Genomic DNA, 20,043 nt, shown 5'->3' on the forward strand with positions numbered 1-20,043 from the left:
TACATATAAATACATTATTTATTTTGTGCACTGATGCCTTTTTTTATATATAGTTAAAAACAGCATTCTTCGTGTAATTTAAAATATTACTTATTTTATATTATAATATATTCAGGAAAATAACAAAAAACTAAAACAAAAAACAAAAAAATAAATAATAATAAAAGATTTCTAAATAGGATTAAATATACTATTATCTGTCTGTTTTGAACTTTAAAAAGGATGTAATGTTATTAAAAAAAAAAAAATTATAAAAATACCCACAAAATACAAAACAAAATAATATATAATTGCAACTTTTCATAAAATCATAGAAATAATATAATTTGAATGAAAATAAATATATATCTTTTTTTTTTTTTCCCCCTCCCCCATTCACCCACATTATTATTATAGATCCAATTATTTACTTGTTTATGTTAACAATTTATTGTTTATTTTCAATTCTTTTATTTTCTATATACTCATCTAAATAATGAGAAATTTTTTCCACCATTTCATTAATAGTACAGTTTTTTCCATAAAAATCAACAAATTGCCCTTCTGTATCTAACAAATAATGAATTATTGAATGATCAATTAAATAGTTATATTGATCATCTTTATTTTCATTAGTTGAATTTTCATTATTTATATTTTCATTGTAATAAACGCGAAATAATTTAGCAACGTTTTTAATAAGTTCTTTTGTTCCTGTTAAACCAATTAGTTTATCACTGAACGATTTGCAATAATAATTTACTTGTGCTACTGTATCTCTATTAGGATCAACTGAAATAAAAATAGGAGTAATTAAATCTCCATATTTCTTTCTTAATTTTTCTATTACTATAGTTTGTTTTTCTAACTCTTGAGGACATATGTCAGGGCAATAAGTAAATCCAAAATAAATTAAACAAAATTTATTTTTAAATGATTTATTTGTTATTATTTCTCCATTATGATTTACTAAAGTGAAATCTCCTCCTATTAGAGGTTTTCCTATATTCTGTACTGTTGTTTTACTAACATCTTTTCTTTTCTTTTTCTGATCTTGTAATATATATAAATATAAAGTAGGGATAGTTAAAGCTAAATTAAAAGCTAAACATTTCCACGTTAAAAATACATTTTTCTTTTTTACTGATTTTTCTTTATTTGTAGAATATCTCAATTTGCTTTCAATATTTATTTTTTTAAAACTATTTATATTAAGGTAACTTCTTTTTATACAAAAATTGGAGTAGCTTGACACTTTCATATTGTGTAATTTATATATATAATTCCTTATTGTACTATTCATTTTGTATTAAGAACATGTTATTATGCAAAAATAAAGTTTTTATATTTATTATTGTAAAAAGTAAAAAATTGAATTATTTTTTTATATAATTATCTACAATTTTTTTTTTTTTTTTTAAATTTTAATTCAATATTATATTTCTTCTTTCATATATTTTATATATATAATTTTCACTCATTTTTTTCGTTATCCCAATTTTTTATATCTATTTTATAATACTTCATTACCATTATTATCATAATTTTTATTTTTATTTTAAATTTATTTGATATATTTTTCTAAAACTTCCTTTAAGCAGAAAATTCAAAATGTAAAATAGAAAAATTGAAAATTAGTATTTAATCTATTAATGCATAAATATATTTATCGGAGTCGTATTACATTTTAAGTGCATTTTTTTCACAAATATTTACATATATATTTTTTTTTTAATCATAGTATTAAAGTCATATATTATTAAAAACATTACTAGTTTTTTAAATTAACATTTATATTATTAAAACTATATATTTTATATTCTAAGAATATATAATATATTACAGAGTAAAATACTTTAAAACTTAGAAAAATACGTACTAATATTTTAGTAATCCTTTTAAGCATTAAGAATTAAAAGGTTTTTTTTTTCTATTTAAAGGAAACAGTTTTGTAACTAAAATTTTATTTAAAACATCTTTTTTAAAATCAATTTATTAGAATTTTTTTTTTTTATTATTTCCGTATATTTTTATATTAATTTGGACTTATTTTTATTAATTATATTATTTACTTTTGTTATATAAAACATAAGAAAAATTTTAGTAATACTATTTTTGTATAAATATATCTCCTTTGTTATATTTTCTAATCTAACAAAGTATATAAAATTTTTGTAATTTTCAACTCTATTCTGTTTTCCTCTTGCTCTTTTTTTTTTTTTTTTTTTCTATTTGTTTAAACCCCTTTTGTATTAATAAATATATTATATTGTTTTATTTATTTTTAAATATTAAAATAAGTTATATATATAATTATACATACATATTTTATTTATTAAATTATAAATGTATTATAAAATTAAATATATATATACTTAAAGTATTAATCCTTGCTATAAATATATTTTTTTATTATAAACTATATTAGTAAAGGATATGCATAAATATATTAAATCTATAATAGATTATCAATAATTGAAAGTTTTTTTATAATTTAATAATAGTTAATAAATATTTAATTTAAATATATATACAATATATTTATAAATTGTAATTTATATCATTTGCTATACGTTCTTTAGAATTTTATCTTCAATTTTTATATATTTTTAGTGGATACATGTTTGTATATTTATCTTTAGATTTTTTTTATTTTATTTAAATACTAATAAAATGACTATTAATTCTATAAATAGCCAAAATGATTCTAACAAAAAAGATGAACACTATAAAGAATTAGATACTTTACTTGAAGATAGAGGTAATAGGAAAAAAAAAATAGAAACTAATATAATGAAAACAAAGAATTATAGTTTAGAAAATAATTTAAAATAATTAGTTTATATTATTATGATTAATTACACAAAATGATATTTATGTTTTGAAAAATATAAAAAATACATTATTTCTAAAAATTAGATATTATATTAAACATCTAAATAATTAATATACCACGTGTATTTTTAAAAGAAATTATTTTATTTTTCTATATTTTCAGATGAATCTCAACACAATAGAATTTCATTCCTAACAACACTTACTAATTGGGGGAACTTTGTATTTTATGAAATAAAGAATAATATATCTATTTATATATTGAGTCTTATATATTTATGTGTATGTGTAATGAATAAGGTTTTTGCAAAAAGAACAATGAATATAATTGGAAATTATAGTTTTGTAACTTCAGAAATACACAACACTATTTGTGTTTTTGTTTTCTTTATGGTGCATTTATTTTTCAACAAATACGATAATTATATTAATGTAAAGAATTAAAAACATTTAAAAATAAATTAATCAAAAAAAAAAAAAAAAAAAAAGTATTATTTAATGAATTCTATTATTTCATCATTTTAGAATAGAAGAAAAGTCCCTATAATAAATATTTTACTTATATCCTTACTAGACGCTTCTACAGTTATTATTTCTTTTATAGGTAATGTATATAGTTAAGAAAATTAATATTTGTTAATAAATATTTCAAAAAAATATTAATAATTCTTTTTTTTTTAAGGACTTACAAGAACTACAGGAAATATGCAATCTTTTGCTTTACAATTAAGCATACCAATAAATATGTTTTTTTGTTTTTTAATATTAAAATATAGGTAAGAATGTTTCAAAATATATATATATACATATATATATAAATTTTTTTTTTTTTTAAAGATATCATTTACTTAATTATCTAGGAGCACTCATAATTGTTGCAACTATAGCTACAGTAGAGATGAAAATGTCAATGGAAACACAAGAAGAAAACTCTATAATATTTAATTTAATCTTTATAAGCTCATTAATTGTAATGTTCTTATTTATTTATATTTTTTTCTTTATTAAAAATATTTTAAAACTTCATTATTAACCTTTATCTTTTTTTTTTTTTCTTTTAGCCATTATGTTTCTCAAGCATGACAAGAGAAATAGTTTTTAAAAAATATAAGATAAATATTCTAAAATTGAATGTTATAATATATATATATATATATGTACATATATGAGTTTAATTTATTAATGTAAAAACCTTGTAAAATATTTTTTATAGGCAATAGTATCATTATTCCAGATATTTACAACTTGTCTAATTTTACCGGTGTATACCCTCCCATTTTTAAAACAAGGTTATAATTAATTTTATGTAATTTAAGATAAATAAATTATAATTTTTACTTCATTATATTTAATTTGATTACTTATTTTATTTATTTTATTTTATTTCAGCTCATCTTCCCTTTTCTGAAATTCCTGTAAATATCAAGAATGGCTTTTCTTGTTTGTTTTGGGGGAAAAACACCGTTGTCGAAGTATTCTATAAATTAATATAAACTGTATCTTTTTTTACTTTTTTTTTTTCTTTTGATTTCTTATATTATTTTTATATTATTCTACTTTTAAGAATTGTGGATATGGCATGCCTAGAATGTGTGATAATTGTGAAGGAGCGTGGGTAAGAATAATACAAAAATTTATTACACAAAAAGAAAATTAATTAATTAAAAACATAAAAATACCTTATACTTAATTATTATTTTATTACTTTTTTTTTTTTAGAAAACATTTATTACATATTCCTTTTTTAATATATGTGATAATTTAGTTTCTAGTTATGTAAGAAAGAAAAAAAATAAATAAAAAAATAAGCGCGAATCATAAAGATACATAAATTAAGAATTTATTATATAGCATTTCATCTCATATTTTTTTCTTTTTTTGAATTTTCATTAAATAAAATATTATTTATTTATTTTTTATTTTTTTTATAGATTATAAATAAATTTTCAACAATGACATATACAATTGTTAGTTGTATACAGGGACCAGCAATAGCAATTGCTTATTATTTTAAATTTATTGCTGTAATTTATATTTTAAACTACCTTATATATATATTCTTAATATTCATTTTCTTCTTATTATTATAATTATTTTCTTTTCAAAAATAAAATTTTTTTGTAGGGAGATGCTATGAGAAAACCAAGAATATTAGATTTTTTAACTTTGGTAAGGAAAATTATACTATAAAATAATATTCATATATATATAAATAGATATATATAGATGTATATAAATGATATATATAGATACATATAAATATATATATATTTAGATATATATAAATAAATATATGTAGATATAATAAAAAAAAATATTGACTTTTTTTTTTAGTTTGGATATCTCTGTGGATCAATAATTTATCGCACTGGAAATATCATTTTAGAAGGTTAGTGCTTTTTAAAAATGTGTATTGATGATTTTTTTTTTATTATTTTTACATTTCATTGAATTTCATTTACATATTTAAATTTCAGGGATAAAAGCAAGGGAGGAAGATGATGAAGAATCAATGATAGAACAATAAAATTTTTCTAAAAATGCATTTTATTTCATTCAAAAAAAATTCATTTATTATTAAACAGAATTTCATATTATTTTAAATTTTCCTTTTTTTTTTTTTTATTATTATTTCTCTTGATTTTACTATTTTTAAATTTCCATTTCTAACCGAACATTTTTGTTTGTACGATTTCTTACACTTTGTATTGTTTTAATATATTTAATTTTTTTTTTTTTTCTTAGCCTTTCAAAAATAGTTTATTTTATATATTTAATGTATTATGACTCATTAAATTTTCTATTACATTATTAAATATTTTATATATTAAGTTTGTTGCATTATTCATTAAAAATCAGATTACCAAAGATTTTATAATTAGAAACATTTTATAAAAGAAAAGAAATAAAAAAAACAAAATTTTTGTTTGTTACTTTTTTTTTTTTTTTATGATAATTAGAATTAAATAAAATAAACAAAATAATTATTTTATTCTTTTTAGTTTTTCTCTTTTATCATTTTTTTTTCTTTTTATTATGTTTAGAAGTGCTTACAATTATATTTATTTTCCATTTTAATAAAATATAATCAAGATTTTATCTTCTAATTTAAAAAAAGCAAAAAATTTTGTTAAGAAATATGAAATACCTTTCGCCATATATTTCAAATTTCTAATTAATTTTTTTTTATTTCTTTTCTTTTTTCTTCTAATATATATTCTCATCATTTTTTCAATGAATTCTACAACATTATCTTTTAAAAAAATTAATAAATAAATATATATATATATTTTTTATGTTTACTTATAGATAAAAAATTGGAAATGTATAAAATATAATAAATTATTAGAAAAATTATATATATATATATATATATATATATATATATATATATATCAATTCGTAGGATGGATTAAATAATACTTTAATTATTATAATATATAAAAAAATATATTAATTTAATATTTAAAAATATTAAAAAAAATGGAAAAATATATATAAATAGAATAATAAAACAAAATAAAAAAATTAATGTTTTTCCTTGAATAAATAATATGAAGAACATATAATATTATGAATAAAAACATATATATATAAAAACATTAAGAAATTATAAAAGCTTTTTTATTTTTTTATTAAATGTAATTACATCAAAAATATGAATTTATTATATATTATTATTAGAAACAAAGTATAAAATATATTTATTTATAAAATAGGAAAACTGAATATTTTTTATATATATATTGTAAATAAACATAACTAAAAATGAAAATAAAAGTATAAAAAGATGAAAAAAATAAAATAATGAAATAAAATAAAAATAAAATTAAATAACTAAAAATATTTATAACATGAAGAAATACATATAATAAAAGAAAAAAACAACAAAAGTAAAAATAAATTTTCTACGTACTTGATAATAAAACAAAAAAAAAAAAAAATATAAAAAAATATAACACAAATTTTTTCACTGTTTTCTTTTTCTTTTTTTTTTTTTAATAATAATTATACTTATTTGTATTGGTGCAAAAATGAATTAAAAAAAAAAAAAGAAAAAATAACATATTTTTTTTTATTTTTCAATTTCCTTTTTCTAAAGAATTTAATTTTATGTTTATCTGAATTTTCATATTTTAATTTATAAAGTTTAAAATATTTGATAATGAAAATTAAAAAAGAAAGATGCTTCGTTTTCTTATATTAATTGCAAATATACTAGTTTGCATATGTTTTTTAAATACTAAATATCAAATACAGTTAGATTACAGCATACCAAGTGCATTAATAAACTTTGATAAATCATTAAAATATACAAATGTTACCATAGGAAAAGATTCTTTTCTATGTATATTAAATAAATCTGATAATTACTCGGATTTTTGCGAAAAGTATGACTTATTTAAAAATATAAATAATAATGATATTAATAATTACGTCGAGGAAAAATTGAATGAAAACTATCTTTTAAAATATGTAGATAGTATTAATTATAAGTTATCCACAAGCGATAACTCAGGAAATAATAAAATTAAAAGAAATGACCAAAAGAAAAAGGAAAAAAAAAAAATTAACAATAAAAGAGAGAAAAAAGTAAATAGGAAAATAAATAAGATTGCAAATAATAAAAATAAAGAAGCTAATATATATGAAAATGGAAGAAATGACAGATATGAAGAAATAAATAATATTTTCAATTGTACCTTTAAAAAAATATATGATTATATCTTTTATAAACATAAATTTAATTCATATCATAAAAATAGAATATATTATAAAATTAATGATCAAATCACACTAAAAAATCATATTATAAAAGGAAAAATGCTAACTATAAATAATACATGTATTAAAGCATTTTCTAATGATGATATATTAAAAATATGTTTAAATAAATCATTAACTTTTATAACAAAGAGATATTCTGATAAACATAAAGCACATACATCTATATCTAACTATCTAAATGGAAAAGATCTATTATTTGCCAACAATACTGTTGTTCAATATTACAGTGATGGCAAATATTTCTTTGAAGTGCTGTTTCTTTGTGGTAATAACAATTTAAGAATTAATAGTTTTGAGAGATTATATAATATATCCTATCCTTTAATTTTTGAAATATATGAACGTTTGAATATGAATTTAATAAAATTTTATAATATTATTATGAATAAATTAAAATATAATAAAAAATACTTTTTCAAAACATTTTCTATGCACACCTATAGTGATAGCTATTATAATTCATTAAAAGATAAATTAAATGAAATTTTAAATTCTTATTATGCAAATGTAAATTATTTATACCGAGTTACTTTAAGTGCATATATGTTTTGTAATTATACTAATCAAACGAATCCTCCAAATCATTATCTATTAAAAAACATAATGAATAAATGTTATAATTTTAGTAAAAACGATGAATATATATATGAAATTTGTTTGCCATATAGTGTTATTAAATATAAGAAGGATAGATATGGAAATGTAAAATATCCCATTGTCTTATTAGGCTCTTCATATGTTTCTATTAATGGAGGAAAGCCATTTTACGAAAAAACATATGATTTTTTTCCTGTTTTAAAAAGTGATTACATAAAGAGAAAAAATGCTGAAAATTATTTAAAAATGAAAAAAAAAATTTCATATCCCAATTCTTCATTTACAACATCACCATCCTCCTTATCTGATTCTGTTTTTTATCCTAAACACACTCCTCTGTATGCTCACAAGTATACTAATACTTCTACCTCTCATTATCTACCTTCTTCTACTTCATTTTCCTCTTCGTATTCTTCACGTTCTCACAATTCTTCTTACTCTCCTTTTTTGTTTTCTTCTTTATTGTCACATTCATCATTCAATTCCAACCATGTCCCATATATAAGTTCATATATTATTGACAAACCAATGGAAATATTAAAATATGGAAAAGATAATTTTTATAAAGCTTTAGCATTTGATTTAAAAGGAGCAAAATGCAAAGATTCATTAGGTGAAGATTATGATTACATTACAACAATTTATTTTGATTGCTCATTGCATTTTAAAAATGAAAGTCATACAAAAGTTATCAATGTATTTCAATCAACTGAATGTCATTATTATGTTCATATATCTTCTCCTTTTATGTGTGCACACCCAACTCTACTTACAGCAGTACAATCTAAAAAAGAAGTTATTAAATGTTTCAAAAATGTGTACGCAGCTAGTTCCCAGTTACAAAATAATTCTCAAAACATATACGATTATGAAAATATACATAAAGACAGTATAGAAGAGATAAGGAATTATGAAAAACTTATTAAGAATAACTATTCTTATAACCCCCTTATAAATGAGAACGTGTTAAGAGATAATTATATTAGCAATGAAGATAAATTTCATTTATATGAATTTTATGCTTTAAAATATAAAATTTTTAACAATAAAAATTTAGTTTATTTGGAGGCTTTACCAAAAGATAAAAAAATTGAATTTGGTCAAAAACATGATTTCGGTTTGGGTAATTATTTAAGAAAAAGAGTTTATAAATCTACTCCATTATTTCATATTGGAAATGTTGTAAAGCATAAATATTGGAATTATCATGCTGCTGTAGTTAGTTGGGATTTTGTATGTTATGCACCAGATGATTGGAAAAAAAATATTTTTTCTGAATATCCAGATAAATTTCAAAATTCTGTTCATTATCTTCTTTTAATAAATAAAAAAAGGTATAAAAATTATGAGCAAATGCATAATAGTCCTACAAAAAAAAGCTATTTTAGTAAAAATTTTATAAAAAATAGTAATAATAAAAAAGTATCAGAATTAATTAATTCGAGTGAAATATATGATGAAAATTTTCATTTCGCATATGTACCAGAATCAAGTTTAGTTTATAGTGATAAAATGATTTATAGTGAATATTTATCACATTTTTTTGAAAAATATAATAGCTTTTTTCATTTCTATATTCCTAAAAAAAACCATATTTTATGGAAACTTTTTCCTTATGACTTTTTTAGTTTAGTTTATTGATATATATATATATATATATATTTAAAATAATAATTATAAAGAAGTGCCCTAGTTAATCAAATTAAAAGTATAAGTTATAATAGAATTATTAAAATTTGTAGTAAACAAAAAAAAAAGAAAATAAATATCTTAAATATATGTTTCAATGATATCGTATACAAAATTATAAAATTGAATATAACAATATAAAAAAAATTTTAAAAAATCTTTTTTAAATTAAATTTTTAATTCAGTAATTTTTTAATTGCATATTTTTTTTTATTTTCTACGAAATTACATTATTTGAGAACTTTCATTTTAATTAATTATCATAAAAAATAAAATTTTCAATACTTTAATTTTAATTAAAAAAAAAAAAAAAAAAATTCTATAAGTTAATATTTAAAAACCAAAATAAAAATGATATATTTAAACATTGTATTTTATCCTTTGAAGTTTATATATATACATTATTTTTTTTTTTTTATTTCTTTATATTCCACACACTTCAAAATAATTAAGTATAATCATAAGAAATATAATTATATTTACTTTATTTCAAAGAATTGTTACAACTTAAAAATTCTCTATTAATTCTTTTAATTTATTATTATCATGTAACTCTTGAAGTTTATCTATTCCTCCTATAAATTTACTGTTAACATATAATTGAGGAAATGTAGGCCACTCAGAATAAATTTTTAAGGCATTTCTTAATTTTTCGTTGTCTAAAATATTTACTGTATGAATTTCTTTAACTTTATTTAATTTTAAAATATGTATAGCTTGCTTGCTATATTTACAAAAGGGATTTAAAGCTGTACCCTTCATAAACAGAACTATATTATACTTTTTTAATATATCTTGAATTAAATTAATCATATCTTCATCCAATTCATCTTGGGACTCATCCATATTTTTTACATTTTTACCTTCTTCGTCATTATTTCTTTCTTCATTATACATTTCTGAGTTATTCATTTGATCATAATTTTTCTTGTTATTTTTTGTCTTCTCTTCATTTTTTTCGTTTAAGTCTGTCTCATTAAAACATTCTGTACTTTTATTAATGGTGTTACAATTATATTTTTCATTTTCCCCTTCTTCATCTATAATAGAGTTTTCATTGTTTAAAATATTTTTATATTTTAAATTATCATTAAATTTTTTTTTTTGAGCCTCTTTTGAAGTACTATTAATTTCTTTTTCCTCATTAACAAAACTTTTTAAAATTTTATTAGAAGATGTTTCATATGTTATATTACTTTTATCATTTCTATTTTCACAAAATATAATTTGTAATTTTGCATATTTTTTTAGTTCAAAAATGTGTTTTTCTGGAATATGATCTATACAATTTGAACAAATATTAAATACACTATATATATAAATAATATTTGATACTTTCTTATATCTATTCATTTTTTTTTCTTTTGTTTAAATATAATATTAAAAAATTTTAAATATATCTATTAACACATTGTATTATGAAGAATAAAGTTCTATAAAATTCGGAAATATTTTTAGAATTATTACAAAATTTTCACAAATTTTTTTTTCATAAAATTTTAATATATGTACTATATAATTTAAAAAATAAAAAAAAAAAAATTTCAAAATTTACACAAAAAAAATTTAATTCATTAAAAAAAAATTTTTTTTTTTATAATATTTATGCAATAAAATAATAAAAGCGTTTCATTAAGATAATATGCTTTCATATTTTTTATTATATCATGATTTTTTTTTTTTTTTTTTATTTCTTTTTATGTTACATTTCTTTACCATTTTTTAGTAGTAATTCAAATGTTGAAATATGTAGGATAGTTTGGCAGGCAACTAAAGAATAATTAGGCATCAAATTATATTTTTGTAAAATTTTCATAACTCTTTGGTGAGCTACATTTAAATCAATTTTATTTGCAACAAGAAATTTAATAAATGAATCATTATTTATATAAACATCTTTTAAATTTTTTATCGGTAAAGGTATTTTAACAGTTAAAGAAATACTATCATTAACTTTACTTAAAACATTTAACTTCTCATTGTATACATTTTTAAATGGGCATGGCATATATCTCCATATCTTATAATTTATATTTATTTTTTTATAATGAACAATATTTAAATTATTATTATTATTTGGATCACTTAAAATATTTATATTATTTGTATTATCTTCATTTCGTAAAGTATTTAAATTATTTGTATAAGCATTATTCTGTATTATATTTTTACGTTTATCTTCGCTTATTTTATGCAATTCTAAGTTATTTTCTTCTAAAATCATATACCTAATTTCCTTTTTTTCCTTAAAAAAAGGTGTAACTATTTCAATAAATTTACTACTATTCTTTAAATTTTCTCTTTTTTCATTATCTTTTAAATTTTCATCGTAATTCTCAATTGCGAAATCAGCTTCAATAAATGGAATTGACGGAATAGTTGCATTTTTAGAAACCCAAAATTGTAAATGCTCATTGTAAGATAAAACACAATTAAAAAGTAATGAAGAAATTTCGCACAAATTATTTTTATCATGTATTATTTCATTAATTAAAATAAAAAAAAAAAGAATACTATTATAATTCATTTTTAATAACCATATTCTTATATATTTGTAAATTATATTAAGTGAACAATTTATTTTTGAATTTTCTTTTAAAATATTATCCTCATTTAAAATAAATCTTTTCTTCTTATTTTCTACACAATTATTGTTATTATTTTTATTGATAGTATTACAATAAAACCAACACTCATCTTCATCAACACTTTCTCCAACATTTTCAAAATATATACTAATCGAATGTGATATATAACATATACAATTTTCATATATATTCTTAGATAAATGTGAGAGTTCATTAAAATTACTTAATTTCATATTTTCTCTATTATCATTTATATATTCTGTGTTATTTATATTTTTTTTATAAATATTCATGTTATTATTAAATTGATTATAATTATGTTGACTAATGTTTATTACATGACGATCATCATTTTCTGAAATTATTGAAGTTTGGTTTTCTGAAGATACATTATTACTAATATTTTCATCATTAAATTCTTTTTTTTTATCATTTAAATCTTCCTCTTTAAAACGTTTATTATGAAAATATATTTTTTTTTTAACATTTTTATAATACAATTTTAAAGCATCTAAATTTTTTAATTTAAAATTTCTCAAATAATACATTTTTTCTATAAGTTGTTTTTCAATAAAAACTTTTTTTTCCTCCTCACCTTTTAAAAGTATATCACTATTATAAGAATATGCATTCATTACATATTTTAATTTGTTTATATCTATTTCTTCAATATATAATTCATGTTTTAATAAATCAGATATATTACTATGTATTTTTTCTTTTAAAATATTTATATTTTCATTTTTCTCCACATTTTCACTTTTTTTATGATTTTGTAATTCATCAATTTTTATTTCGTTATTATTATTATTATTATTATTTTCTTCTACTTCCTCTGATATTTTTAACCTCTTATATTGTACATCTTTTTTTTGAGTTTTCTCATCTTCTATATAGAAGTTTTTATCATTTTTATTATATGAAGTATATTCTTTATTATCAATCAGAAATGTTTCATAATTTCTTTTATATGATTTTTCATTTTCATTATTTCTAATTTCATCTAAATACAATGTCTTTATATTATATATAAACCAGACAATATGTATAAAAATATTTTCATTTTTTATATATTTCTCATTGCCATTTCTCGTCTGTTCGTTTTCATTTTGAATATTTATTTCTCCTTTATGTTCATAATTATCCACTTCTTTTCTTTCATTTTTATTTTCATTTTCATTTGATTTGTTTACTTTTTTTTTTAATGCTGTTAGATATTGAAAAACGTTATTTATTTTAAAATCATTTTTTAAAGTAATATCTGTGTAATGAATTTTTAAATGTTCAATTAAAATTAGCCATACTTTTAACGTTCTTAAAAATTCAATAAAAGGACAAAGTATCGTATCAAAAAATCTTGGAGGTAAAAAATTAATTTCAGACAATATTATTTTGTTTTTTATTTTTAATATATATTTTATATTCGATAAAAACATATCATATTCTTCAAATATTTCAGATTCTTTTTCAAGAGAATTTTTTTCATCAATATTTTCGAAACAATTTTTATTACCAGTAATGAAATAAAAACTATGTTCATTTTCCTTTAAATTAATATAAGTACATTTATTTCTCTTTAAATTTATTGTATTACAAAAATTTAAAAATAAATAGATAAAAATGTCTTCTTCATCTAAGTTATCAATGACAATGTTATTATGAGAAGTATTAGGTGCATATTTTATATTATCACGCACATTATTTAAATTATCATTTGTATTTTTTATATTATTATTGGAATTATTTATATTATTCTTATTATCAATTATATTATTCAAATTATTACTTATTATTTTTATATCATTATTTTCAACTTGCATATTATCATTAAAATTTTTTTGGTCATCACTATTATTTAAATTATCATTAATATTACTACTAGAAGAAATAGAAGTATAGGATAATTTATTTACTTCTATTTTTTTTTCTTCAAATACATCCTTTTGATTATCGTTTATTCTTAATTTAGAAATTTTGTGTTCAAATATCTCTAAAATTTTTTCTTTTCTAAAAAATTTTTTTATGCAATCTTTGTTCCCTTGAATTTTGTTTAAATCATCCAAATACGGAATAACAGTAACTTTTGAAAAATTTTCAGGATCTATAATAATATAAAAAGATAAAATATTATTGCCTATTTTTATGGGATTAAAATTTAAATTAATAGTTAAAATGTTTTCATAATGGAAATCAAAAAATATATTTTGATTAACTTGATTTAAAAAATTAATTTTATTTAAATGATTGTTTGTTTTGTTAATAAGAACATAAAAAGAATGATGAAATTCAAAAGTTAAACAAATAAATCTTAAAGTATTAAAAATACTTCTATTTTTTTTTAAATGAATATATATATTTTTCTTTTCTGTCAAAAAAATTTTATTTATACAATCAATAGAACAATTAAAACTAATATCAATAAATAATAAATTTTCTAAGAAATCTTCATAATTTAAATATTTAAAATAATCAGGCTCACTTCTACTAACCATATTTGCATTAATCATATTTTTTTTGCTAATGTATGTTAAAAATTCTTTTACGTGACCATCACTTGAATTATCTTTTTCACAAATATATTCATATTTGTTTTCCTTTTCATTTAAAATAAAATTATTATTTAAAAAATTTATATCAATAGAACAAGTAATATCTTTATTATAACTGCAGAAATACATAACATGAGTATTTAATAAATGGCAATCAGTAATTATATAATTTGAAAAAATTTTTTCTATATAATAGAGTTCATTAAAAAAATTCAAAATCGAAAAAGTTTTAATAATAACTGAAAAGAGATTTAAAATATTTATTGATGAGCATTCATCTTTTACAACTACATAAATTTTTTTTAGTAAAACCCATTCACTTTTTTTGTTATCTTGAAAATTGGATTCATTTTGAAAATTTAATTGATTCTGATTATCCAACATATAATTATACTCTGTTTCTTTTATGTTTCTATTATTTTTTTTTTTTTTTTCTAATATCATATTTATAACTATATTACCAAAAAAAATCTGTAACTCATTGTTTTCATTAATATCAAAATTATTTATTTTTATATATCTTTTTTCTTTAATAGGAATTTTAAAAAATAATGATCCACATTTATGAATTTTTATTAAAAAAAATGTATTTTTTTTTTTTTGTTCATTTATAGACTCACTATTTATATAATATTCATCTAATGAACAATCCAAATCCAAGATATAATTATCTATATAATCATTCGAATATTCAAAATTTATATTACTTTCATGGTTACAATTATATTTACTTATATAATATTGTAAGTCTAATGCAGCTTTATTTTCAATTGATTTAAAATGATTATAATACACATCATTGTTAAAATCAAACATATTCTGTTTTTTATTTTCCTCTTTTTTTACTTTTACACTATTTTCAACAGCATTAAAAGAGTTGACAAAAAATGGATAATGAAAATTCACTTTTGAAATATTATATAAAATAATAAACATATTTAAAAAACTATTTATTAAATCTCTTATACTATCAAAATAAAAATCGAGTTTTTTATTCAGAGAATATTTTTTATGAATTAAAGGAATAATAAAAAAATTCTTTTTATTTTTTTTTTCGTAGCTTATTTCATTTTCTTTTTCAGAAACTCTATTGTTATTTTCAAATGATATAATAATGTAAGTAGAAAATATATAATTTTTTTCAAATAGCATACATAATAATAATGGTGTGTTATTATTAATATAAATAGTATAATAAAAAACAGAGAAAAAGTTATTTTTATAATTCGATTCTTTTTTATATTCATTATCATCATTCATACTTGCATTATTATTCATAATACTCATACTACTGTTATTATTCTCATTACTATTTATATTATTATTTATGTTATCATTTATATTATTATTTATGTTATTATTTATATTATTATTTATATAAAAATAAGCATTGTTTTGTATTTTCTCATCATTACTACTGTTATTAATAAAACTATTATTTCTACTACTACTACCATTATTATATTCGTTATTATTGCTCTTTTTATTATTATTATTACTATTATAATTGCTATGTTGGTGTTGTTTTTTATCACTATTTTTTAAATGATCCTTTTTTATCAAGTTGATGAGATTTTTTTTAAATTCATCATTATTATATTTTACGTTTCCTTCTCTATATAAATAAAAATAAAAATCAGCAAGTGAAAAAAATTGTTCTAGAAATTTAGTTAAGATAATATTTGAAGAATATTCATATTTTTTCAAAAAGTCATATAATTTTAATTTGTGAAAAAAGAATGATGAATGAAAATCTTTTTCGCTGAATTCAAAATCAAAAAATTTTCCTGGAGTTATATTAATAAAACGTTTTTTTAAATAATTATAAAAGTATATAAATAAAGAAAAATATTTTAACAAGTAAATTATATATATTATTAGTTTTAAATTATAATATAGGCTAATGATATTTGTAAATGTATTATCCCAGTGACACTTAAAAATAAATTTTTCACTTTGCATATTTATGAATAAATCTATTTTTTGTTCGTAAAATATGTATCTTAAGATATAAAACTTTCCATTTGGCTTTTTCACTTTTATTATTTTTATTTTACTTTCAATATCTGCATAAATTTCATTATTATTATTATTTTCATTAATTTCATCGTATTTACTTATAATTTTTTGATTAATAATTTCTTCTTTCTCCTTCTCTTTGAAATTATTAAATTTTAATTTGGCACCATCTTCATTATTATATTCATACTTTTTATTTTCGTCGATACATTTTAATTGATCTCTAATATAATTAAAATCGAAAAAATAATCTAATATTAATTCATGAATATTAATTATATTATTTTCAAAGGAATTTTCACTTCTTTTTAAATAATCTGTTATATTTAAATTTTTATACTCAAAAAAAAAATTGTTCTTATTGTAACTTGTACATAATATTTTTAGAATAGAGAAAAGAAAATATTCAATACAATAAGCTACCCTTATTAACCAATTTTCTATGTGAATATAAAGAGGATTAAATGCAAAAACATTTTTCATTTTTTTTTTTAAAAAATTACACAAAAAAAATTCAGAATACGATAGAATATTATCAAAATGAAAATTCTGTGTTTTTTTAAAATAACTAAAAGGCCAAAGAAATACTTTTATATTTCCATTTACACTACTCAAAACAAATTTTAAAATGATTTTTTTTTGACTGTTTTTATTAATTAATGGTATTTTTTCAAAAAAATTGTACATTATTTTGCTTAATTCAAAGTCATACAAATGAATGTCTAAATTAAGTAATGAGTTGCTATCATTTAAACTATAATGAGAAGATGAAGGGATGAACTCTATTTTGTTATTTTTAAATAGCTTATAAATTTGAAATTTTTTTTTATTATAATTAAATGAATTATATTGATTTATGCACCCTTTAATAAATTCTAGAATTTGCTTACTACAATAAAAATGACAATTTCTATATATTTCATATAATATATCACAAATCATTAATGCATCCTTATTATTCCCTTTATTACTTTCTTTTTTATAATAATTTTCAATAATATTTATTTTCTTATAATGAATATTTTTTCTTATGCTTTTATCAAATATCTCATGCTCATCAAATTTAAAATCAAACTTGCATTTAGCATCTTCATCATCCTCGTTATCTTCATCCTCTTCTTCGTTTTCTTCATCCTCTTCTTCGTCTTCTTCATCCTCTTCTTCATCTTCTTCATTCTCTTCATTTTCATCTTCATTCCCTTCGTTTTCTTCTTCATCTTTCTCTTTTTCTTGAATTTTTTTATCTTTTAGATATTTAATTATGTTGCCATGTTTATCTTTCTTTTGTTGCTCTTCTTTCTCTTCATTTGCAATTGTATTTTTTGGAGAATTATCTATGTTCTCAAGATAAACTTTATTAAGTTCATTAAAAGTTTCCTTTATATGGTCATTTTGGATATGATGAATATTTTCACTAGAAATAGTCATATGATATTCATTTTCTATTTTTTCATCATTTAAGCTATTGGGCTTTTCTATATTAATATTACTCTGATTATTTATTTGATTAAAATTGTTCCACGTCATTATTCTATCATAAATTTCTTGCTTTTTCTGTAAAATAGAATAATTTATCATATTAATTAAATTTAAATTATGTGAAGAATGTAAATTCATTTTGTTTAAAAATATTATATCCACTTTTAAAATTTTCCAATTTAAAAAATCACTTATGAAAAATATTTTCACTTCATTTATTATGTCCATTTCAATTAATCCATCCGAAAAAATAAAATTTACTTTTTTTTTAGGTATTTTAGATATGTAATAATTTATCAAAAATTCATCAGCAATTCTTTTTTTCAAAATACGTGTTTCATGTATACCTAACTCAGGCAAGAAAAAATCAGTTGGACTTTTTAAAATCTGTTTAAATAATAATGGAAAGCGAGTATATTTTTTAGTTGATAATAAGTCCAATGCACAGAGAATATTGTTTTCATTTAATTGTAAGCTAATTGTTTTTATTTTGCATAAATATAAATCATATTGGTATTTTGTTTTTAATTCTTGATAATTTTCTTTTAACTCGAAGATATATTTTATAATTTCATTGATTTGTTTGTACTGTTCTTTAAATTTATCCAATTCCAATAATTTTAAAAAACATTCTCTCATATGTCTACAATATTGTATTAATGCACTTCTTAAATAATCAAAATTTTCTCCATTATCATTATGAACTCTTTCACAAAAAAAATGCCAATCATTTATTGATCTTTTTACTATCTTTTTTAAGACCAATCCATAGTTTATATCTTTATAATCTTCATATTCATCATTTTCTTCACATGACATGGTTTAACTTTTATTTCTTACTATTAAATATATATATATATATATATTTACTTTTTTTTTTAATATATTCCTTAAAAAGAATTTTTTTTTTTCCTTTAAAGGGAACAACCTTTTGTTTTCTTATTCCTCTTATATAATTATATACTCACTAAAATAAAAAATTTTTTTTTTATTCATTCAACTAAATATTTTAAACTTATATAGTAAATTTATGTATTCTACTATAACTTTTGTGAATTTTTTTTTTTTTTTGTTTCATATACTTTATTATTATATTTTATTGAGAATAAAAATACATTCAAAAAATATACTTTTTTTATAATATAATATGCTAAAAAAAAAATCTTTCCTCAAAAATTGAAATAAATATTATAGAAAATAAATTTTTCTAATTTGTATGAATGATAAATTATTTAAATTTAAAACAAAAAAAAAAAAAAAATATATTTAGTGAAATAACAAATTCAAAAACGATACATCAAAAAAAAAAAAAAAATGTTACATTTTTTTTTATATATAAAAAACTTAATAAAAAAAAAAAAAATTCAGAAATTCTCAAAACGAAAACATTTCATTTATTTATGCACATATTTTTGTTTTTACAATTTAAGTATTTCATATAATGTAATTTCTTATTTTTAAAACATATAAAGTAAAAATAAATAAATATATACATATATATATCTTATGTGTAAAAAAAT

General features: G+C 18.0%; 5 protein-coding genes across 5 annotated transcripts; 2 read left to right on the forward strand and 3 right to left on the reverse strand.

Moving 5' to 3' along the window:
• Nucleotides 1-427: 427 nt before the first annotated feature.
• Nucleotides 428-1,240, reverse strand: PRELSG_0107000 (Cg3 protein, putative; the record flags this gene model as incomplete). The annotated part of the gene is made up of 1 exon (XM_028678645.1): nt 428-1,240. One exon carries the CDS (start codon nt 1,238-1,240, stop codon nt 428-430), a length of 813 nt encoding a protein of 270 aa, XP_028531430.1.
• A 1,412-nt stretch (nt 1,241-2,652) lies between these two features.
• On the forward strand, nt 2,653-5,341 carry CRT (chloroquine resistance transporter, putative; the record flags this gene model as incomplete). The annotated part of the gene is made up of 14 exons (XM_028678656.1): nt 2,653-2,740; nt 2,978-3,246; nt 3,340-3,418; nt 3,497-3,590; nt 3,652-3,784; nt 3,876-3,947; nt 4,028-4,103; nt 4,204-4,286; nt 4,379-4,429; nt 4,534-4,590; nt 4,746-4,838; nt 4,939-4,983; nt 5,149-5,203; nt 5,292-5,341. The coding sequence occupies 14 exons, from the start codon at nt 2,653-2,655 to the stop codon at nt 5,339-5,341; spliced, it is 1,245 nt and encodes a 414-aa protein (XP_028531431.1).
• Nucleotides 5,342-6,999: 1,658 nt separating this feature from the next.
• PRELSG_0107200 (cg1 protein, putative) lies at nt 7,000-9,840 on the forward strand (the record flags this gene model as incomplete). Its single annotated transcript, XM_028678668.1, has 1 exon — nt 7,000-9,840. The coding sequence occupies one exon, from the start codon at nt 7,000-7,002 to the stop codon at nt 9,838-9,840; it is 2,841 nt and encodes a 946-aa protein (XP_028531432.1).
• Nucleotides 9,841-10,395: 555 nt separating this feature from the next.
• Nucleotides 10,396-11,241, reverse strand: GLP3 (Cg6 protein, putative; the record flags this gene model as incomplete). Its single annotated transcript, XM_028678679.1, has 1 exon — nt 10,396-11,241. The coding sequence occupies one exon, from the start codon at nt 11,239-11,241 to the stop codon at nt 10,396-10,398; it is 846 nt and encodes a 281-aa protein (XP_028531433.1).
• A 349-nt stretch (nt 11,242-11,590) lies between these two features.
• Nucleotides 11,591-19,342, reverse strand: PRELSG_0107400 (Cg2 protein, putative; the record flags this gene model as incomplete). The annotated part of the gene is made up of 1 exon (XM_028678690.1): nt 11,591-19,342. The coding sequence occupies one exon, from the start codon at nt 19,340-19,342 to the stop codon at nt 11,591-11,593; it is 7,752 nt and encodes a 2,583-aa protein (XP_028531434.1).
• Nucleotides 19,343-20,043: the final 701 nt, after the last annotated feature.

The sequence above is a fragment of the Plasmodium relictum genome (genome assembly GCF_900005765.1).
Source record: "Plasmodium relictum strain SGS1 genome assembly, chromosome: 1".
NCBI lineage: Eukaryota > Apicomplexa > Aconoidasida > Haemosporida > Plasmodiidae > Plasmodium > Plasmodium relictum.